Source organism: Oncorhynchus gorbuscha, linkage group LG09, assembly GCF_021184085.1.
Source record: "Oncorhynchus gorbuscha isolate QuinsamMale2020 ecotype Even-year linkage group LG09, OgorEven_v1.0, whole genome shotgun sequence".
In the NCBI taxonomy this organism is placed as follows: Eukaryota; Metazoa; Chordata; class Actinopteri; order Salmoniformes; family Salmonidae; genus Oncorhynchus; species Oncorhynchus gorbuscha.
In genome coordinates, this window is record NC_060181.1 from 45229967 (window position 1) to 45253566 (window position 23600).

A 23600-nucleotide genomic window follows, 5' to 3' on the forward strand; every position below is an offset into this window, starting at 1 on the left:
TTTTAACAGTTTTAGAAACTGCAGAGTGTTTTCTATCTAATTCTACCAAGTATATGCATATACTAGCTTATGGCCCTGCGTAACAGGCAGTTTACTTTGGGCACGTCATTCATCCGAATACTGCCCCCGTCACTAAAAAGTTAAGCATCTCCAATCCAAAATTAAATCTAGAATCGGCTTCCTATTTCGCAACAAAGCATCTTTCACTCATGCTGCCAAACACCCTCGTAAAACTGACCATCAGACCAATCCTCGATTTTGGTGATGTTATTTACAAAATAGCCTCCAACACAGTGCCATCCGTTTTGTCACCAAAGCCCCATATATTACCCACCACTGCGACCTGTACGCTCTCGTTTGCTGGCCCTCGCTTCATACTCGTTGCCAATCCCGCTGGCTCCAGGTCATCTACAAGTCTTTGCTAGGTAAAGCCCTGCCTTATCTCAGCTCACTGGTTACCATAGCAGCACCCACCCGTAGCACGCGCTCCAGCAGGTATATCTCGCTGGTCACCCCCAAAGCCAATTATTCCTTTGGCTGCCTTTCCTTCCTTCCTCTGCTGCCAATGACTGGAACGAACTGCAAAAAATCACTGAAGCTGGAGACTCATATCGCTCTGGATAAGAGCGTCTGCTAAATCACTTGTAAATATCTCCCTCACTAACTTTAAGCACCAGCTGTCAGAGCTGCTTACAGATCGCTGCACCTGTACATAGTCCATCCAACTACCTCATCCCCGTACTGTATTTATTTATTCATCTTGCTCCTTTGCACCCCAGTATCTCTACTTGCACATTCATCTTCTGCACATCTACCATTTTAGTGTTTAATTGCTATATTGTTAATACTTCGCCACCACGGCCTATTTATTGCCTTACCTCCCTTATCGTACCTCATTTGCACACACTGTGTATAGACTTTTTCTACTCTGTTATTGACTGTTTATTCCATGTGTAACTCTGTTGTATGTGTCGAACTGCTTTGCTTTATTTTGGCCAGGTCGCAGTTGTAAATGAGAACTTGTTCTCAACAAGTCTACCTGGTTAAATAAAGGTGAAATTAAAAAAATATCCAACACAACACTGCATTCAGGATATAAAGTGCCTTATTGCAAATAGGATTTCTGTTTTAGAAAATGTACTTATTCTCTACATACTTCCTCCTTTTCACTCTGTCATTTAGGTTAGTATTGTAGAGTACCTACAATGTTGATATATCCTCTATTTTCTCTTATCACAGACATCAAACTATAACTGTTTTGGTCACCATTGGCCTCATGGTGAAATCCCTGAGCGCTTTCCATTCTGTCCAGAGCAGCTGAGTTAGGGAAGGAAGCCTTTATCTTTGTAGTGACTGGATGTATTGAGACACCAGCAAAAGTGTAATTCATAACTTCACCATGCTCAAAGGGATATTCAATGTCAGATTTGTATTTTGTTTTTACCCATCTACCAAATAGATGGCCTTGTATAAAAATCAAAAAATCAAAAGTAACAGTCAGTATCTGGTGTGGCCACCAGCTGCATTAAGTACTGCAGTGCATCTCTTCCTCATGGATGGCACCAGATTTGCCAGTTCTTGCTGTGAGATGTTACTCCACGCTTCCACCATGGTCCAGGAACTATAGGATCATGCTATAGGGTACATTTCTTGGGGGAATGGCCCAAGCCCTCACTGTCTGATCCAACAGGTCTCGGACATGCTCAATGGGATTGAGATCCTGGCTCTTCGCTGGCCATGGCAGAACACTGACATTCCTGTCTTGCAGGAAATCACTCACAGAACGAGCAGTATGGCTGGTGGCATTGTCATGCTATAGGGTCATGTCAGGATGAGCCTGCAGGAAGGGTACCACATGAGAGAGGAGGATGTCTTCCCTGTAACGCACAGCATTGAGATTGCCTGCAATGACAACAAGCTCAGTCCGAAGATGCTGTGACACACCGCCTCAGACCATTACGGACCCTCCACCTCCAAATCGATCCCGCTCCAGAGTACAGGCCTCGGTGTAACGCTCATTCCTTCGACGATAATCACGAATCCGACCATCATCCCTGGTGAGACAAAACCGCGACTTGTCAGTGAAGAGCACTTTTTTCCCAGTCCTGTCTGGTCCATCTACGGTTGGTTTGTGCCCATAGGTGACTTTGTTGTCGGTGGTGTCTGCCTTTACAACAGGCCTTAGAAGCCCTCAGTCCAGCCTCTCTCAGCCTATTGCGGACAGTCTGAACACTGATGGAGGGATTGTGCGTTCCTGGTGTAACTTGGGCAGTTGTTGTTGCCGTCCTGTACCTGTCCCGCAGGTGTGATGTTTGGATGTACCAATCCTATGCAGGTGTTGTTACTAGAGGTCGACCGATTATGATTTTTCAACACCGATACTGAATTATTGGAGGACCAAAAAAGCTGATACCGATTAATCGGCCAATTTTTATTTGATTTATTTATTATTCTTTATTTTTTGTAATAATGACAATTACAACAATACTGAATGAACACTTATTTTAACTTAATATAATACATCAATAAAATCAATTTATCCTCAAATAAATAATGAAACATGTTCAATTTGGTTTAAATAATGCAAAAACAAAGTGTTGGAGAAGAAAGTAAAAGTGCAATATGTGCTATGTAAGAAAGCTAACGTTTCAGTTCCTTGCTCAGAACATGAGTACATATGAAAGCTGGTGGTTCCTTTTAACATGAGTCTTCAATATTCCCAGGTAAGAAGTTTTAGGTTGTAGTTATTATAGGAATTATAGAACTATTTCCCTCTATACCATTTGTATTCTATTAACCTTTGACTATTGGATGTTCTTATAGGCACTTTAGTATTGCCCGTGTAACAGTATAGCTTCCGTCCCTCTCCTCGCTCCTCCCTGGGCTCGAACAGCAACACAATGACAACAGCCACCATCGAAGCAGCGTTACCCATTTAGAGCAAGGGGAACAACTACTAGAAGGCTCAGAGCGAGAGACATTTGAAACGCTATTAGCGAGCGCTAACTAGCTAGCCATTTCACTTCGGTTACACCAGCCTCATCTCGGGAGTTGATAGGCTTGAAGTCATAAACAGCGCAACGCTTGAAGCACAACGAAGAGCTGCTGGCAAAACGCACGAAAGTGCTGTTTGAATGAATGCTTACGAGCCTGCTTCTGCCTACCACCGCTCAGTCAGATACTTAGATACTTGTATGCTCAGTCAGATTATATGTAACGCAGGACACGCAAGATAATATCTAGTAATATCAACCATGTGTAGTTAACTAGTGATTATGATTTTTAAATATTTTTTATAAGATAAGTTTAATACTAGCTAGCAACTTACCTTGGCTTACTGCATTCGCGTAACAGGCAGTCTCCCTGTGGAGTGCAACGAGAGGGAGGCAGGTCTTTATTGCGTTGGACTAGTTCACTGTTAAGGTTGCAAGATTGGATCCCCTGAGCAGACAAGGTGAATTTCTGTCATTCTGCCCCTGAACAAGGCAGTTAACCCACCGTTCCTAGGCCGTCATTGAAAATAAGAATGTGTTCTTAACTGACTTGCCTAATTAAATAAAGGTATACCCAAAAAACGGCAAATCGTCGCCCAAAAATACCGATTTCCGAATTGTTATGAAAACTTGAAATCGGCCCTAATTAATCGGCCATTCTGATTAATCGGTCGACCTCTGGTTGTTACACGTGGTCTGACACTGCGAGGACGATCAGCTGTCCGTCCTGTCTCCCTGTAGCGCTGTCTTAGGCGTCTCACAGTACGGACCCTGCAATTTATTGCCCTAGCCACATCTGCAGTTCTTATGCCTCCTTGCAGCATGCCTAAGGCACGTTCACGCAGATGAGCAGAGACGCTGGGCATCATTCTTTTGGTGTTTTTCAGAGTCAGTAGAAAGGCCTCTTTTTTTAATTGCCTACCGTCTGTAAGCTGTTAGTGTCTTAACGACCGTTCCACAGGTGCATGTTCAATAATTGTTTATGGTTCATTGAACAATCATGGGAAACCAGTGTTTAAACACTTTACAATGAAGATCTGTGAAGTTATTTGGATTTTCTTCGAATTATCTTTGAAAGACAGGGTCCTGAAAATGCCAATAGTGTGCAACGCTGTCATTAAGGCAAAGGTTGGCTACTTTGAAGAATCTCAAATATAAAATATATATATATGCCATTTAGCAGACGCTTTTATCCAAAGCGACTTACAGTCATGTGTGCATACATTGTACGTATGGGTGGTCCCGGGGGATTGAACCCACTACCCTGGCGTTACAAGCGCCATGCTCTACCAACTGAGCTACAGAAGGACCAATTTATTTAACACTTTTTTTGGGGGGGGGGTTGCTACATGATTCCATGTGTTATTTCATAGTTTTGATGACTTCACTAAAGAAAAACCCTTGAATGAGTAGGTGTGTCCAACCCCCCCCCCCCCCCCCGGTATGAAGTTCTTAAAACAATTCCATATAGCTTAGTAGTACCCCCTCCTCCCCCGGAGTGAGTACATGCAACTTATTACGCACATTTTTACTGTTGAACTTATTTAGGTTTGCCAAAACAAAGGGGTTGACTACTTATTGATTCAAGACATGATTCAAGATTTCCCCCCCCCAAAAATTGTTGTAAAGATTGTAAAAAATAACTCCACTTTGACATTATAGGGTTGTGTGTGTGTAGGCCAGTGACAAATTTAATTTTAATCAATAAAAAATTCCGCCTGTAACTACAAAGTGGAAAAAGTCAAGGTGTGTGAACTTTCTGAAGGCACTGTAGAATCATGAGAAGCGCTGCGGCTACTCTCTGTTTATCATATATGCCAAGTCACTTAACTATACATTCGTGTACATACTACCTCAATTGGGCCGACCAACCAGTGCTCCCGCACTTTGGCTATCTGCATTGTCTCAACCACCACCCGCCTAACCCCTCTTTTACGCTACTGCTACTCTCTGTTCATCATATATGCATAGTCACTTTAACCATATCTTTTATTTATTTATTTTATCTTTATTTAACTAGGCAAGTCAGTTAAGAACAAATTCTTATTTTAAATGACGGCCTTGGCCTAGGAACAGTGGGGTAACTACCTGTTCAGGGGCAGAACGACAGATTTGTACCTTGTCAGCTCGGGGATTTGAACTTGCAACCTTTCGGTTACTAGTCCAACACTAGGCTAACCCTAACCCACTAGGCTGCCCTGCCGCCCCACATTATGTACATCTAAATGTACATACCACCTTAATCAGCCTGACTAACCGGTGTCTGTATGTAGCCTCGCGACTGTATATAGCCTGTCATTTTACTGTTTTATTTCTTTACCTACCTATTGTTTACCTAATACCTTTTTTGCACTATTGGTTAGAGCCTGTAAGTAAGCATTTCACTGGTGCATGTGACAAACTTTAATTTGATTTGACATATCGTATCAGCGCCTAAGTATCGTGAGCTCCCCGGGAATTCCCAGCCTACATTATTAGTCTGTTTCACTGCTATGGCACTGAAAGGTAATAGTTTAATTGTTACACCCTTGTCTCTTTCAGCCCCTGTCTGGATTGGTAAAGCTTTGTCCCAGAGATTTAAGAGGGAGGAGGAAGAGGAGGCAAGGCTCTGCTCAGGTGAGCCTATGTTTCCTGACCCTGGCTGTGTTTTTGTGGGGGGTTTTCTAGCCGCCTGTGTCGGTCTCTGTTTGATGCTTATGTATTGTTGATGTTTATAGTACAATAGAAGTAGAATCCACATTTTACCAGGTAAGTTGACTGAACACATTCTCATTTACAGCAACGACCTGGGTAATAGTTACAGGGGAGATGAATGAGCCAATTTGACCCACACGACTTAAGTATAATTGCGCCGGTGTGGATGGCTGCAGTTTTATTGGTTCTTAACCAACCGTGCTATTTTGTTTTTTTCGCTTTGTTTAACTTATTTTGTACATAATGTTGCTGCTACCGTCTCTTATGACCGAAATGAGCTTCTGGACATCAGAACAACGACTAGTCACCTCGAATTGAATGAATCATTTTTCCTTAATGAGTCGGATGGGAAGGATATACTCCAAACACCCGTACAGCCCCTCATCCCTGTCATTCGCTGGAGAAAGAAAGCGAGATCTCGCGGAAAGAGATCTGCGTGCCAGGTGAGGACCAGGCGACGAGTGGCTTATCTGCGTTTGCCATCTGTACTGTTAGTTATTGTTCAATCGCTGGAAAATAAATGGGACGAACTGAAAGCACGTATATCCTACCAACGAGACATTAAAAACTGTATCTTATGTTTCACCGAGTCGTGTGCTGAAGGACGACATTAATAACTTGCAGCTGGCGGGTTATACACTATGCTGTTCTATCGGCAGGATAGAACAGCAGCCTCTGGTAAGACATGGGGCGGGGGCCTGTGCATATTTGTAAACAGCAGCTGTTGCACTATATCTAAGGAAATCTCAAGGTTTTGCTCGCCTGAGGTAGTATCTCATGATAAGCTGTAGACCACACTATCTACCTAGAGTTTATCTGTATTTTTTTGTGGCGGTCTACATACTACCACAGACCGACGCTGGCACTAAGAATGCACTCAATATTCCGCCATAAGCAAACAGGAAAACGCACATCAAGAGGTGGCGCTCCTAGTGGCCGGAGACTTTAATGCAGGGAAACTTCATTCCGTTTTACCTAATTTCTATCAGCATGTTAAATGTACAAACAGAGGGGAAAAAACTCGACCACCTTTACTCGACACACAGAGATGTGTACAAAGCTCTTCCTCGCCCTCCATTTGGCAAATCTGACCATAATTCTATCCTCCTGATTCCAAGCAAAAATGAAAGGAGGATGCAGCAGTGACTCGGGTCTATAAAAAAGTGGTCAGATGAAGCAGATGCTAAACTACAGGACTGTTTTGCTAGCACAGACTAGAATATGTCCTGGGATTCTTCCGATGGCATTGAGTACACTACCTCAGTCACTGGCTTCATCAATAAGTGCATCGACGACGTCGTCCCCACTGACTGTACATACATACCACAACCAGAAGCCATGGATTTACAGGCAACATTCGCACTGAGCTAAAGGGTAAAGCTGCTGCTTTTCAAGAAGCGGGACTCTAACCCGGAAGCTTATAAGAAATCCTGCTATGCCCTCTGTTGAACCATCAAACAGGCAATACAGGACTAAGATCGAATTGTACTACACCGGCTCCGATGCACGTCGGATGTGGCAGGGCTTGCAAACTATTAGATTACAAAGGGAAGCACATCCGTGAGCTGCTATGTGACACGAGCCTACCAGACGAGCTAAATAACTTCTATGCTGGCTTCGAGGCAAGTAACAATGAAATATGCATGAGAGCATCAGCTTTTTTCTCCACAGTCGATGTAAGACCTTTTAAACACGTCAACATTCACACTATTTGTGCCCTCAAAGCTCATCACTAAGCTAAGGACTCTGGGACTAAACACATCCTGGACTTCCTGATGGGCTGCCCTCAGGTGGTAAGGGTAGGTAACAACACATCCACCACACTGATCCTCAATACTGGGGCCCCTTGGGTGCGTGCTCAGTACCTTCCTGTACTCCCTGTTCACTCATGACTGCAGGGCCAGGCACGACTCCAACACCATCATTAAGTTTGCTGATGACACAGCAGTGGTCGGCCTGATTATCGACAAAGATGAGACAGCCTAAAGGGAGGAGGTCAGAGACCTGGCCGTGTGGTGCAAGGACAACAACCTCTCCCTCAACGTGATCAAGACGACGGGGATGATTGTGGACTTCAGGAAAAGGAGGACCGAGCACGTCCCCATTCTCAGCGACGGGCTGTAGTGGAGCAGGTTGAGAGCTTCATGGTCCTTAGCGTCCACATCACCAACAAACTAACATGGCCCAAGCACACCATGACAGTTGTGAAGAGGGCACTACAAAATTTGGCATGGGTCCTCAGATCTTCAAATGGTTTTAGAGCTGCACCATCAAGAGCATCCTGACTGGTTATGTCACTGCCTGGTATGGCAACTGCTCGGCCTTCGAACGCAATGTACTACAGACGGTAGTGTGCACAGCCCAGTACATCGCCGGTGCCAAGCTTCCTGCCATTCACGACCTCTATACCAGGTGGTGTCAGAGGAAGGTCCTAGTCCAGCCACCCTAGTCATAGACTGTTCTCTCTGCTACCGCACGGCAATTGTTTAATTATAATTTATGAAAATGTTCCTGTTAACATAGGACCAACTCCCTGGCGGCCCACGCATCAAGCATGTCTGTCGGGCAGCAGCGGTGGCGTTGGGGCAACCCCGTGCCATGGTCCCTGATGATATCCCCAGGCTTAGCGCTCTGCCCCTCCATGAGCGAGAGGGCATCATCACTTCACCAGCTGTAGAAGGTAACCTTCGTTCTTACCAGCTTGCTTCATAAACAGTCTTTGTTTTCTTGATTTTAGCTTTGTTGATTCAGGTAGGTCACTGCGCTAACGTCACATATGTTTGCAAAGTAATTTAAGATCATTTTTGGATCTTGCTCTGATTTTAGACATTGCGGATGACCCCTCTGACTGCACGGTCAAGCACAAGATGACAAGACAGAAGCACAAGTACAGCAAGCAGCGGAAGTTCAAGAGGAACTATAGCGAGGTTGGTCCTGGGGGCCGCGCCACCCGCTGTGGGACCTGCCAGGGCTGCCTGCATGAGCGTGACTGCAGCACCTGCTTCAACTGCCTGGACAAGCCCAAGTTTGGAGGGCCCAACACCAGACGCCAGTGCTGTGTGTAAGTGACTGTGCCTAGAATTGTGGCCGTTGCTTTCACTTTTCATCCACTCATGAACACACACACTCAGGCGCGCACACAGTTTATAATTTCTATAATTGGCTCTAGTTGTCTTGTGTACAAATTGAACTTGGCACCTATTTTTAGATGGTGATGATAAATATGTCCCTGTGCCACCAGGTTAAAACGATGTGTTCGGATTGAGGCAAGGAAAGTAAAGCGCGGCATCAAGCCATTCACAGGTTTGTTGTGTTCTAATGTTTAATACGTCTATTTATAATATTTTGCATTTGTAATTTAACACACTCTCTTATGCAATTATTGCATTCTTCTTAAGATAGCTAGGTGAGACCACAACACAATCGTATCAAGTACGTTTCCCCTCAAAGTATTTATCAGCAATGTGAGTGCTGGTAGGAAAATACAAGTGCCTTTTTCTTGGGAGGGGGGCATTGGGGGTGCCGTGAGTTATTTAAGATACTCTTCAAGAGGTTTCAGATGTTTTCGGAAGATGGGCAGGGACTCCGCTGTCCTCACTTTAGGGGGAAGCTTGTTCCACCATTGGGGTGCCTGGACAGAGAAGAGCTTTGACTGGGCTGAGCGGGAGCTGCCTTCCCATAGGGGTGGGAGGGCCAAGAGACCAGAGATGGTGGAATGGAGTGCTCGGGTTGAGAGAGCCTAAAGTTGAGGGGCAGTTCCCCTTGCTGCTCTGTAGGCAAGCACCAAGGTCTTGAAGAGGGTGGAATAATTTACTAATGATTAATGCCACTTGTTTTTTTTTGCTGTTATACCAAAAACATTGACACAGTTAAATGAAAGCCACACTAGACACTGGCCTGCCCCATGGCCCAAATATTCAGGCATTTTTTTTTTTTGCTTTACCACTGGGCTTCTTTTTGTTGTGCAGTCCTTTCGAGGCAGCGGCGCCAGACGTCAGCTAATGGCCTTCAGTCCAACAATGATGAGGCGTCGGCGTCCTGGGGAGATGCAGAGGAGATGTCGGCCCCTGCAACCCTTGGAGACTGCCCGAGGCCTTCCACCAGGAAGCAGCCGAGGCGGAACGTGACGCCACGCTCCTACAGCAGCCTGCTGAAGTCTGACTCGGACGAGGACACAGGCGGAGAAGGCGTGGTAAAGAATCCTGATGCTCCCAGCAGCCAAGGTAACTCCGTACACCGGGATAGGAGCCGTAGTGCATGGATGAAAGTATAGGTCGATGCACATTCGGGCTTCTCCTTTTGAGTTGGAACACAACAAGATCCATTGAACACCGTCCTTGAAATGTAGTTATCTGACAGGTAGAGTTTGAAGGATGTAAAGCCATTAGCCAAGCAGATAAGAAGATTAGTGGTGGATGTTGAAGTCCATAGTTATTGAGATTAAGGATGACAGTGATTAACAGTAGAAGTGCAGGTCAGAAATTCCAAAATGTTTTTTTTTTTTTTGTCGTTTCAGGATTTTGGTTTGAGTGGAGACTTTGTTATTCTTTTTTATGCTTTAAAACCCCTTTGTTCTCTGACAGATGCTGCACCCTCTGGCCTCCTGGCTCCTGAGGATGGCCCAGTGCCCAGTGAATTTGTAAGGCACCGCAGACCTGGGACACCCAAAGGACTGCTGGGCCGATGCAGAGCCGACAAGGTAATGACTCGTATAACTCTGTTCTCATGTTGGAATAGCTTACCCCTTTCACATTCATCCATTTGACCTTAACTGCTCCTCTGTAATCTTCCTTCATGTTTTTCTGGAACTTATTAGAATATTTTATAGTCCATAGATGCCGTGACTCTTTCCATGTGTCTCTTGACTGGCATGATGATTTCATGATTTCTTTCTCGCTCTCTCTAACAATGTTGACTACTGTTGGTGATTGGACCCCTTTCTTTTCCTCTGAGACTTGGCATGCCTTAACTGATCAGGCTTTTCTAACCCTCTCTTAACTCTTCTCCTTCACTTCTCTTAACACTTTATTCTCAAAGCCAAAGGTGGTTTTTGTTGGTCTTCTCCATCTTTCCTCTGCCTTGGCCCGCCGCTTAGCATGTGACCGTGGTCGTGCTGTAACGCTGGTCCCCCACTCAATGGCTTAAGCAGCCCCCCCCCCCCACCCCCACCCCACCCCCCTTCACATGCACAGGGGGGTGACTCAGAAGAGCTCCGCCCTCTGTTGGTTACAGAGGGCCACATAACAAGGAACCCCAGCCAGCCCTGCCCTCCCAGTATCCCACTGCTGCGGTTACAGCGGCGCCTGCAGGTGCAGCTGCAGCGACTGCCCCAGTGTGTGGTCATGCAGAGGGACGATGAGTCTGATGATGAGTCTTCGCAGGAAGAGGAGATGACTGTTGTTAAAGAGGGAGAGCAACAATACAAATCTCAGAATTGATCCCCACTATGTCCTTCATTCCCAGAATGCTGTGGAAAACACGTCAACAAACATCCTCACTGCGCTAACCAACAGACTCTCCCAAAAGGGCCACTTGAAGACCGGGACGCACAGGATCCGCGTGGACTTTAAGGTGTGTATCTCTCTTTCACTCCATCTCCCTCCCGTATAAACTTTCTTAAAAATGTGAAATGGTTTATTTTCTTAACTCATTGCCAACTGTCTTTCTCCTTTCTTAGTCTCTCATATACTCTTAATGAACGACTGCAAAATCAAAGTTTATTAACTCACACTAACTTGTGTTCCTCTCCCAGGAGGACTGTGCCATCCAGAACGTGTGGTTGATGGGTGGTCTGAGTATTCTCACCTCTGTCCCCGTCACCCCTCAGCCTGTCTGTCTGCTCTGTGCCAGCAAAGGACACCATGAGGTAATAATGGAAAGGCATCCACAGATTATTCAGTGCCAATGTTTGCAGTATTATTATTCGAATGATCATATTTCATTGTAGATAAGTATTAGTCTGACTGTTTTGAGGGAAACAAATGAACTAGGAAGCACACAGGAGACTCCATAGTTTACTGAATAGCTACACTGGTTGTATGTAAAACAGTAGGCTTAGTGCAATATGTGTTGTCCTGATTTTGAGAGTTGACTGCCTTCTGCTTTTCCACCTTGCCTCAGATGATCTACTGCCAGGTGTGCTGCGAACCCTTCCACAGCTTCTGCCTCTGGCCCGAAGAGCGCCCCCAGGAGAAGAACAAGGAGAACTGGTGCTGCCGCCGCTGCAAGTTCTGCCACGTGTGCGGCCGTAAGAGCAAGAACAACAAGGTGTGTATGGTCAGCAGGATCTGAGGTGTTTTTTCCCCACCCCCACTTTCACATTTTAAGCGTACTATTACTTCCTTTAGCCTGTGTTGCAGTGCAGGAGGTGTCAGAACTGCTACCACCCATCCTGTCTGGGACCCACCTACCCAAAGCCCATCAACTGTAAGATGCCCTGGGTAAGTACCTGGAATTTAACATCTATTACTGCTTAGCTTCTCTTCTCCCCACTGTTTTTTACTGTACTGTGGGTCAATACCATACAATGCAAGTGTATTGTCCAGTTTGCATAAGTGCCTTGCTCAAGGGCACAACATTAGTGGATTCCAGTAATGATCTGAAACCAGCAACATTCAGTTCTCAGCCAATTCATTTCCCACCTTTCTTCGCCCGGCCTGGGAGCAACCAGCGACCTTAAAGCTCTGGTCCATCTCTCTAACTTCTGGGATACTTGCCCCTGTCCCAGGTGTGTATGACGTGTATCCGGTGTAAGAGCTGTGGCGTGACCCCAGGGAAGACCTGGGACATGGCCTGGAACCACGAGCAGGACCTCTGTCCCGACTGCAGCACCCTCCACAGCAAAGGTAGGACCTCAGTGAGTCACACAGAGACACATCACAAGTCGACCAAGGCAAAGTATACACAAACTCCAGGAACAGGCCAAGAAGAGAGGAATGGGAGCAGTTGCTTAGATGGACTGATACTTTGTCAGGATCTTACCATCATTTAGGACTGGTCCCAATCAGTCCACTTGTTGATTGTTAGGTTGATAGGTTGTTGGTTGACCAAGATTTATTTTATTTTTCGAGCAGCAGCAAATAAGTTTATTTTATTTCTATGGCACACCAGACACCGATCTTATTCGCGCCCATCTCAGTGAACTAATCCATTGTGGAGGCCGAGACTAATCCATTGCGGATTGCACAGACCAAAAAGGGGAGTGTGACTAAGATGCACAATCCAGATCTCTCTCCTGAATGCTCTCTTTCCCAAAAATTTGCGCACATTCATTGTTTCATAACTTAATCGTTTGATTGTTAGTCTATCAATTCCCCATTACATATATCACCAGTAGTAGTACATTTACTGTTTATTCCTATAATTTCTAATCTACAATGTTTGTTTATGGTCATTTCTGTTAATGCGTTCAATATATTATTATTCTAGTCTTTTACCGTTCTGATTGTCGTGAACACATTGTTTGCAGACGCACAACCTATGCTTATGAGAAACACGTTTTGGTTTATTTCATACCATTTACGGGTTTTGGGAATTCAGTCATCGTCTTTTTGTTTGGAGAGCTCCTATCAATTTTGAGTAAAAACTCAACGTACCAATTTGCGAACCATTTTATTTCGGCCCTTCGCTATATCGGCATCGAACACGTCTCCCTCCCGAGGAGAAAGGGGGTGACCTTGACAATTTTAAATCGAGAGGCCGTCTGGATCTTAAATTTAAAGAACCTTGTCCCCTTCACTCTCAACGTAGACTCTGAAGCCATTCTTGTGACTATTGTGTTTTTGCTATCTATTGTAAATAACATTTATAGGCTTATTTAGCCAAATTGTGTCCGATCATATCTTTTCCATTTATACTTTTTATATGTTAGATTTCCAGATTTCATTAAATTAAGCCACTGTGTGAAAAGACACCTGTGTGTCCTTTCAAAATATTTCAACTAGTGACTCGCAGTGTTTGTCATTATACACTGATGAAGACAGCGTGGCTGTTGAAACGTTGGGTAATAAATTATTGCATCTGAGCTCCTAGAGTGTGTGGCGCTCCTTTTCTTTTTAAGTGTAAGGACCCACAACTGATTACGAATAGTATGTGTGTGGGTCTGTGTGTAATGTATTTACACACTGCACTGTATGTGGATTCTTGTGTTCCCGTCAGTGTGTTGAACGCGGAACGAGGGAGGGCATGATTTGTTGTTTTGAAAGTGTATTAGAAAGTTTCGTAGTAGCTAGCTAACTTTTGAGTTTGGCTCACATGATGCAGGATCACTCTGTCTAGTGATCCTTCTGACCAAGGCCGGGTCTGAGGAACTATTTTGCGTAGCAGCCAGCTAGCTGCCTATCAAGGTTTTCTTGACGGCTTGAATGCAACCCGTGATGCCGTTACCCATTGTGCCTGGGACTGCGGATTATCCCGGGTTTGTGGCTGTCAAGATCCCCGCAGTTTGAAAACAAAGCAATCTTCCCTGTGACCTCCCTTGTCTGGAGCTGCGAGGATAAACAGAGTAACCTAAGTGTTTTTAATACTGGTGGATTCAACTAATAAAAGAAGGGACGACTTGACCAGAGGTCCAGGACCTGAAGAACAGTTTGCAGTTCTCCCATGGTCAGCTCAATAGAAACAGGAGAATGGCAAGATGACAACAATCTAAGTCATTGAGAGAGGACATTAGTTCTGTGTGTGAATCCATAATTACAATGACAATCAAGGCTGAACAACATGGTTGAGGACGGAATAGCAGAATATCCACATGAGACCTGGATGGAGTCTGAGAACAAAGTGAGTGAAATGAGCTCTGAAAAATTAAAGTATCAAATAAAATGGTATTTGTCACATACACGTGTTTAGCAGATGTTATTGCGGGTGTAGCGAAAAGCTTGTGTTTCTATCTCCAACAGTGCAGAAATATCTAACAAGTAATAGCTAACAATTTCACAACAATAAACACAAATCTAAGTAAAGGAATGGAATGAAAAATATATGGATGAGCAATGTCAGAGCGGCATAGAACACAGTATATACATAAACTCAGCAAAAAAAAGTAACGTCCCTTTTTCAGGACCCTATCTTTCAAGGCTAATTTGTAAAAATCCAAATAACTTCACGGATCTTCATTGCAAAGGGTTTAAACACGGTTTCCCATGCATAATTAATGAACATGCACTTGTGGAACGGTCGTTAAGACACTAACAGCTTACAGACGGTAGGCATTTAAGGTCAGGTATGAAAACTTAGGACACTAAAGACGCCTTTCTACTGACTCTGGAAAACGGCAAAAGAAAGGTGCCCAGGGTCCCTGCTCATCTGCGTGAACGTGCCTTAGGCATGCTGCAAGGAGGCATGAGGACTGTAGATGTGGCCAGGGCAATAAATTGCAATGTCCGTACTGTGATACACCTAAGACGGAGCTACAGGGAAACAGGACAGGCAGATGATCGTCCTCGCAGTGGCAGACCACGTGTAACAACACCTGCACAGGATTGGTACATCCAAACATCACACCTGCGGGACAGGTACAGGATGGCAACAACTGCCCGAGTTACACCAGGAACGCAAAATCCCTCCATCAGTGCTCAGACTGTCCGCAATAGGCTGAGAGAGGCTGGACTGAGGGCTTGTAGGCCTGTAGTAAAGGCCGGTCCTCACCAGACATCACCGGCAACCACGTCGCCTATGGACACAAACCCACCGTGGCTAGACCAAACAGGACTGGCAAAAAGTGCTCTTCACTGACAAGTCACGGTTTTGTCTCACCAGGGATGATGTTCAGATTCGAGTTTATGGTCAAAGGAATGAGCGTTACACCGCCTGTACTCTGGAGCGGGATCGATTTTGGAGGTGAAGGGTTCGTCATGGTCTGGAGCAGTGTCATCGGAGCATCATCGCACTGAGCTTGTTGTCATTGCAGGTATTCAACACTGTGCGTTACAGGGAAGACATCCTCCTCCCTCATGTGGTAACCTTCCCTCAGGCACATCCTGACATGACCCTATAGCATGACAATGCCACCAGCTCGTAAAATACCAATACTGAAGTAGGCCTATGGCTACAGGACTTGCGCGCAAATGTAGGCATATAAATGTGCCCATTTGTGGATTTGATAGTATTTCTGATTGGCTTGACGGACCACCACTAATGAGCTGTGGTGCTTCTCAAAGTAATGTTTTCTTCACCTCAAACAGTAAAGCAAGCAGTCTGTTTTTACATCCATTGATTGACAATAGGAAATATTTTTTTTCAATACATTGAGAAACTGTCTGATGACCTCTTATCCCTTGTGCAAATATCCTACATCTGTGTCTGTCCCAAGAAACTGAAGGCCCAGAATCTTTTTTACAATGTTGCAAGTTTGTGTGGACCCAAGTTGTTAGTTGATACCAAATCAAATGTATTTATATAGCCCTTCGTACATCAGCTGATATCTCAAAGTGCTGTACAGAAACCCAGCCTAAAACCCCAAACAGCAAGCAATGCAGGTGTAGAAGCACGGTGACTAGAAAGGCCAAAACCTAGGAAGAAACCTAGAGGAACCGGGCTATGTGGGGTGGCCAGTCCTCTTCTGGCTGTGCCGGGTGGAGATTATAACAGAACATGGCCAAGATGTTCAAATGTTCATAAATGACGAGCATGGTCAAATAATAACAAGGCAGAACAGTTGAAACTGGAGCAGCAGCACGGCCAGGTGGACTGGAGACAGCAAGGAGTCATCATGCCAGGTGGTCCTGAGGCATGGTCCTAGGGCTCAGTTCCTGAGAGTGAGAGAGAGAGAGAGAGATTCACACAGTACACCGACTAGGATAGAAGTACTCCAGATATAACAAACTGACCCTAGCCCCCCGACACAAACTACTGCAGCATAAATACTGGAGGCTGAGACAGGAGGGGTCAGGAGACACTGTGGCCCCATCCGAGGACACCCCCGGACACCCCCGAAGGATATAACCCCACCCACTTTGCCAAAGCACAGCCCCCACACCACTAGAGGGATATCTTCAACCACCAACTTACCATCCTGAGACAAGGTCGAGTATAGCCCACAAAGATCTCCGCCACGGCACAACCCAAGGGGGGGCTCCAACCCAGACAGGAAGATCACATCAGTGACTCAACCCACTCAAGTGACGCACCCCTCCTAGGGACGTTATGAAAGAGCCCCAGTAAGCCAGTGACTCAGCCCCTGTTATATGGTTAGAGACAGAGAATCCCAGTGGAAAGAGGGGAACCGGCCAGGCAGAGACGGCAAGGGCGGTTCGTTGCTCCAGAGCCTTTCCGTTCACCTTCACACTCCTGGGCCAGACTACACTCAATCATATGACCCACTGAAGAGATGAGTCTTCTGTAAAGACTTAAAGGTTGAGACCGAGTTTGCTTCTCTTACGTGGGTAGGCAGACCATTCCATAAAAATGTAGCTCTATAGGAGAAAACCCTGCCTCCACCTGTTTGCTTAGAAATTCTAGGGACAATTAGGAGGCCTGCGTCTTGTGACCATACCGTACGTGTAGGTATGTACGGCAGGACCAAATCAGAGAGATTGGTAGGAGCAAGCCCATGTAATGCTTTGTAGGTTAGCAGTAAACTCCTTGAAATCAGCCCTTGCCTTGACAGGAAGCCAGTGTAGGGAGGCTAGCACTGGAGTAATATGATCAAATCTTTTGGTTCTAGTCAGGATTCTAGCAGCCGTATTTAGCACTAACTGAAGTTTATTTAGTGCTTTATCCAGGTAGCCGGAAAGTAGAGCATTTCAGTAGTCTAACCTAGAAGTGACACAAGCATGGATTAATTTTTCTGCATCATTTTTGGACAAAGTTTCTGATTTTTGCAATGTTACGTAGATGGAAAAAAGCTGTCCTTGAAATGGTCTTTATATGTTCTTCAAAAGAGAGATCAGGGTCCAGAGTAACGCTGAGGTCCTTCAGTTTTATTTGAGACGACTGTACAACCATTAAGATTAATTGTCAGAATTAAGAGAAGATCTCTTTGTTTCTTGGGACCTAGAACAAGCATCTCTGTTTTGTCAGAGTTTAAAAGTAGAAAGTTTGCAGCCATCCACTTCCTTATGTCTGAAACACATGCTTCTAGCGAGGTACAATGTTTTAAGTTTATTGCGGACATGTGATTTATAGGATATTCAGTTTTAGCAGGATATTTCTACCTGCAGCCTGCAATGTTTTGATTTGTTGGCTTTATGAAGACATTCTAAGGCACTGAAACAAACCCAGGTTCGATCCCAGGCTGTGTCACAACTGGCCGTGACCGGGAGTACCATAGGGCGGCTCACAATTGGCCCAGCGTTGTCTGGTTTCGGGGGCTCATATTTGCAACAATGAGACAAGATCTCAATTGGATTCCATGAAATTGGGGGGTAAAAAAAACTTCAGGAGAGTAATTTCAGAAGCCAGCAGGAGCGGAAGGAGGATGGTCAGGTTAAGATTTCTTTCTTCTTATTTTGATCTCTGGCTCCCTCGAGTCATTTGTCTTACTTAATCAGTGCTTAAAGCATCCGACAAGCGCAATACATGCAGTCCATTCAAAGTTTTCAGACACCTTCCACATTTTGTTACGTTACAACCTCATACGAAAATGTATTTAAATACATTATTTACTCAAGCTACACACAATACCCCATAATGACAAAGCAAAAACAGTGTTTTAGACATTTTTGCAAAAGTACAGTACCAGTCAAGAGTTTCTTTCATTTGACTATTTTCTAGATTGTAGAGTTATAGTTATAGTAAAGACTTCATAACTATAACTTGACACATGGGATCATGAAGTAACCCAAAAAGTTTTTTACATTTTAGATTCTTCAAAGTAGCCACCCTTTGCCTTGACATCATTGCACACTCTTGGCATTCTCTCAACCAGCTTCACCTGGAATGCTTTTCCTTCACTCTGCGGTCTAACTCATCCCAAACTATCTCAATTGGGTTGAAGTCAGGTGATTGTGGAGGCCAGGTCATCTGATGCAGCACTCCATCACTCTCCTTCTTGGTAAAATAGCCCTTACACAGCCTGGAGATGTTGGTTCATTGTCCTTTTGAAAAACAAATGATAGTCCCACTAAGTGCAAATCAGATGGGATGGCGTATTGCTGCAGAATGCTGTGGTAGCCATGCTGGTTAAGTGTGCCTTGAATTCTAAAGAAATCATTGACACTGTTGCCAGCAAAGCACCGTCACACTTCCATGCTTCACGGTGGGAACCACACATGCGGAGATCATCCGTTCACATACTCTGCGTCTCACAAAGACGTGTCAGTTGGAAGCAAAAATCTCAAAGGACATATTTCCACCGATCTCATGTCCATTGCTCATGTTTCTGGGCCCAAGAAAGTCTCTTCTTATTGGTGTCCTTTAGTGGTTTCTTTGCAGAAATTTGACCATGAAGCCCTGATTTCACACAGTCTCCTCTGAACAGTTAATATTGAGCTGTGTCTGTTTCTTGAACTTTGAAGCGTTTATTTTGGCTGCAATGTCTGAGGCTGGTAACTCTGATGAACTTATCCTCTGCAGCAGAGAACTCTGGGTCTTCATTTCCTGTGGCGTTCCACATGAGAGCCAGTTTCATCATAGCACTTGGTTTTTGTTACTGCACTTGAAGGAACCTTAACTTGATGCACCCATCCCGTTAGCGGGATCATTTTCGTCAACCACCGCTGAATTGCAGAGTGTCAAATTCAAATTAAATCACTAAAAATATTTATTTTTCATGAAATCACAAGTGTAATATAGCAAAACACAGCTTAGCTTGTTGTTAATCCACCTGGCGTGTCAGATTTCAATAAAGCTTTTCGCCGAAAGCAAACCAATCGCTTATGTAAGGACATCTCTCTCAGTAGGAAAAATATTACAAACAGCTAGCAGCCAAGTAGATTGGTCACAAAAGTCAGAAAAGCAATAAATTAAATCGCCTACCTTTTGATGATCTTCGGATGTTTGCACCCACGACACTCCCAGTTACACAAATGTTCCTTTTGTTCCATAAAGATTATTTTTTATATTCAAAATACCTCCATTTGGTTGGTGTGTTGTGTTCAGTAATCCACAGGCTCGAGCGGTCACGACATCGCAGACAAATTTCAAATAGTATCCATAATGTTCGTGGAAACATTTCAAATGTTTTTTATAGTCAATCCTCAGGTTGTTTTTTACAATATATAATCGATGATATATCAACTGGGAATGTAGCTTCTTCAATAGGAGAGCGAGAAAAAATGGCTGCTCCAAGCTGTTGAGTGTACAAAACGCTGCTGGCACCCAGCCATCCACTGACGCGATGTGATCTTTCTCGCTCATTTTTTCAGAAATAAAGCCTGAAACTGTCTAAAGACTGTTCACACTGTGGAAGCCATAGGAAAAGGATCCGGTTCATACCCCTTTAAATGGAGAGAAGGCAGGCTATGGAACATGGAACTTTCAAAATAGAGGCCACTTCCTGGTTGGATTTTCCTCAGGTTTTCGCCTGCAATATCAGTTCTGTTCTACTTGCAGACAATATTTTGGAAACTTTAGTGCTTTCTATCCTAATCTGACAATTATATGTATATTCTAGATTCTGAGCCTGAGAAATAGGCAGTTTAATTTGGGCATGTTTTTCATCCAAACATCAAAATACTGCCCCCTACACTCAAGAGGTTAATTAACAAGACATTTGGAGTGGTTGAAAAATTACTTTTAATGACTCCAACCTCAGTGCTTGTAAACTTCCGACTTCAACTGTATATTCCTCCTACAGATAATCATTAACTTCTGGTGTAGAAACCATACCATGGCACTCAAAAGGGCTCCCGAATGGCACAGTGGTGTAAGGCACCGCATCTCAGTGTAAGAGGTGTCATTACAGACCCTGGTTCGATTCCAGGCTGTCACACATCCGGCCTTGATTGGCAGTTCCATAGGGCGGCACACAATTGGCCCAGCGTCGGCCAGAGTAGGCCATCATTATAAATAAGAATTTGTTCTTGCATAGTTAAATAAAGGTTACAATTCCAATTGATTACCTGATAATTAAGACCCGAACATATCAATACTTATGTAAATGTTATTTTTCAGTTTTTTTGTTTTTATACGTTTGCAAACATTTCTAAACTTATTTTTATTTTTTTAAATGTTTTATTTCTTAGAATAAGGCTGTAATGTAACAATGTGGAAAAAGTCAAGTGGTCTTAATACTTTCCGAATGCACTGTATAGGTTGATTTTATTTAAACAGGTGCCTGTTTTTTTCCGATTGGTCGAAAGAACCATTAATCATTGATTACTTTAGTACATCTGATTTTGTTTCTTATTTGTTTTACAAGGGAACTTCTGCACCATATGCTCCAAGTGTTACGAGGCGAAAGACCACATCAGCCAGATGATGGAGTGCTCCATGTGTAGCCACTGGGTGCATTCTAAATGTGAAGGACTCTCTGGTGAGTGACACTAATGTTTCAGCGCTAAAACAGTCTTTATCAAGGGGATGTACAACAGGGGTGGCCAACATTCATTAGTGTTACTGGGTATGCAGGCTTTTGCTCTAGCCCTATACAAACACACCTAATCCAGCTAATCAAGGTTCCAAGGAGCATCTCATTGATAGAATCAGGTGTGTTGGATATAAGATCTGGAACCAAATCCTGCAAGAGGGTAGTTCTCCAGGCGAAGGGGTGACCACCCCTATTAATAACAGTATGTGTAGGGGAAGATGCCACCAACTATTTAATTTGATTTAACCTTTATTCATTTAGGCAAGTCAGTTAAAAACAAATTATTATTTACAATGACTGCATATACTGGCCTAACCTGGACGATGCTGGGTCAATTGTTCAGGCAGGCCCCAACTTAAGGGCCTATCCCACTATAAACCCACTCCATTATATTGAAATTATGCTTCTCTTCTGTCTCCCAGATGACCTGTATGAGATCATGTCTAGCCTGCCAGAGAGCGTAGTATATTCCTGTACACGCTGCAGCCAATCACAGCCCATATTCTGGAAGGAGGCGCTGAAGGAAAGGCTGAGGGCGGGACTAGAGAATGTGCTGACCAACCTCCTCTCTGACTCCTCCGCCCAGCACCTGATAACCTGCAGAGAGGTAATGTCTGCCGCCATCACAGTAAAGACGTCACGAGTCAGATACTCGTAACATGTTCTCTCACTTTCATAACATGGCTCTTCTCTATATCCAAAATCAAGTATAAAACTTAACTTTTACACGTTTAGACTGTCTTATGGATTGTATATCCCTGACCCTCTGACGGCATTCTCCATTTTACTGTACCATGCTGTTCTTTTGTTTTCTGCAGTGTGAGGAATCTACGGAACTAAATGCTTTCAGGGACCAACAGCAGCCCATCTGCGACCTACATGCCGTGGGTCAAAAATGTACAGACGGCCAGTACACTTCACTGGTGAGAGACCCCAGTCTTTTATAAACATTTGAATTATGTCACGTGAAAACTATTAAGACCAAGCTAGCGGTTGTTGATTTTGCTGTCATGGCATCAATGTTCCACTGTGACTCATGTAGCTCTTTTCAGACCACAATCTGATCACTTTATATACATTTTGGTCATTTAGCAGATGCTCTTATAGATGTTCTATAAATTCAATCTCACATATATTGTAACAACAATACATCTGTCTCCTAAACTTGACACCTGTTTTTCCTGCTCTTGTCTACCAATCAGAAATCATTCCATGAGGATGTTGTCATGGTGATGAGGAAGGGGCTAAAGGAGGAGGAGTCTCTCCCTGAGGACCTGAGGCCCACCTGTTTGGCCAAGTCTCACTACCTGAAGGTTAGTAGAAAGACCTTTCCTCCATTAATGCCATTTGTTATGGGCCATACTGTGCCATATCATTATATTGTTTATTTACATATTTACTCTATTTTAATATAGTCTGCATAAAAGAAATGTATGGTATTTTATTAATTGCCTCGATTAATAAAACATAATAAAATAACTCTAAAATAATATTTTTGTGTTTGAACCCCTTATTGCCTCTCTTTAACGATGTATAAAGATCACACACTCAGTGCATTCGGAAAGTATTCAGACCCCTTCCCCTTTTCAAAATGTTACTTTACAGCCTTATTCTAAAATGTATTAAATACATTTACAATACCCCATAATGACAAAGCGAAAACAGGTTTTTAGTAAACAGACCCTTTGCTATGAGACTCAAAATTGAGCTCAGGTGCATCCTGTTTCCATTGATCATTCCATTGATCATCATGATGATCCTACAACTTTATTGGTGTCCACCTGTGTTAAATTAAATTGATTGGACATTATTTGGAAAGGCACACCTGTCGATGTAAGGTCCCACAGTTGACAGTGCATGTCAGAGCAAAAAACCAAGCCATGAGGTGGGACGAATTGTCCGTAAAGCTCAGAGACAGGATCGTGTCGCGGCACAGATCTGGGGTGGGTACCAAAAATGTCTGCAGCATTGTAGGTCCCCAAGAATACAGTGGCCTCTATCATTCTTAAATGGAAGAAGTTTGGCAACACCAACTGTCTTCCTAGAGCTGGCTACCTGGCCAAACTGAGCAATTGGGGGAGAAGGGCCTACAAGATCAAGATCCCGAAGGTCACACTGACAGAGCTCCAGTTCCTCTGTGGAGATGGGAGAACCTTCCAGATGGACAACCATCTGTGCAGTACTCCACCAATCAGGCCTTTATTGTGGTGTGGGCAGACGGAAGCCACTCCTCAGTAAAAGGCACATGACGGCCTGCATGGAGTTTGCCGAAAGGCACCTAAAGGACTGACAGTGAGAAACAAGATTCTCTGGTCTGATGAAACCAAGATTCAACTCTTTGGCCCGAATGCAAAGGGTCACGTCTGGAGGAAACCTGGCGCCATCCCTTCGGTGAAGCATGGTGGTGGCAGCAGCATGCTGTGGGGATGTTTATCAGCGGCAGGGAC

General features: G+C 44.2%; 1 protein-coding gene across 5 annotated transcripts in view; it reads left to right on the plus strand.

The window, feature by feature from the left end:
- Positions 1-23600, plus strand: part of LOC124043698 (histone-lysine N-methyltransferase 2B-like) — an 87863-nt gene that overhangs the window by 24492 nt on the left and 39771 nt on the right. For 4 of the 5 annotated variants that reach the window (XR_006840368.1, XR_006840367.1, XR_006840369.1 and 1 more), the window contains exons 5-19: positions 5535-5609; positions 8211-8367; positions 8514-8748; positions 8929-8990; positions 9656-9910; positions 10271-10386; positions 11151-11258; positions 11440-11553; positions 11808-11954; positions 12035-12127; positions 12415-12532; positions 20986-21099; positions 21576-21760; positions 21972-22076; positions 22356-22466. Coding sequence is in view for 2 of the 5 variants with exons in the window: in XM_046362563.1 (XP_046218519.1) it covers positions 5535-5609; positions 8211-8367; positions 8514-8748; positions 8929-8990; positions 9656-9910; positions 10271-10386; positions 11151-11258; positions 11440-11553; positions 11808-11954; positions 12035-12127; positions 12415-12532; positions 20986-21099; positions 21576-21760; positions 21972-22076; positions 22356-22466 (1995 nt within the window). In the remaining 3 variants the exon portion in view is untranslated. The remainder of the gene's footprint in view (positions 1-5534; positions 5610-8210; positions 8368-8513; positions 8749-8928; positions 8991-9655; positions 9911-10270; positions 10387-11150; positions 11259-11439; positions 11554-11807; positions 11955-12034; positions 12128-12414; positions 12533-20985; positions 21100-21575; positions 21761-21971; positions 22077-22355; positions 22467-23600) is intronic. The other variant, XM_046362564.1, reaches the window with a different exon arrangement.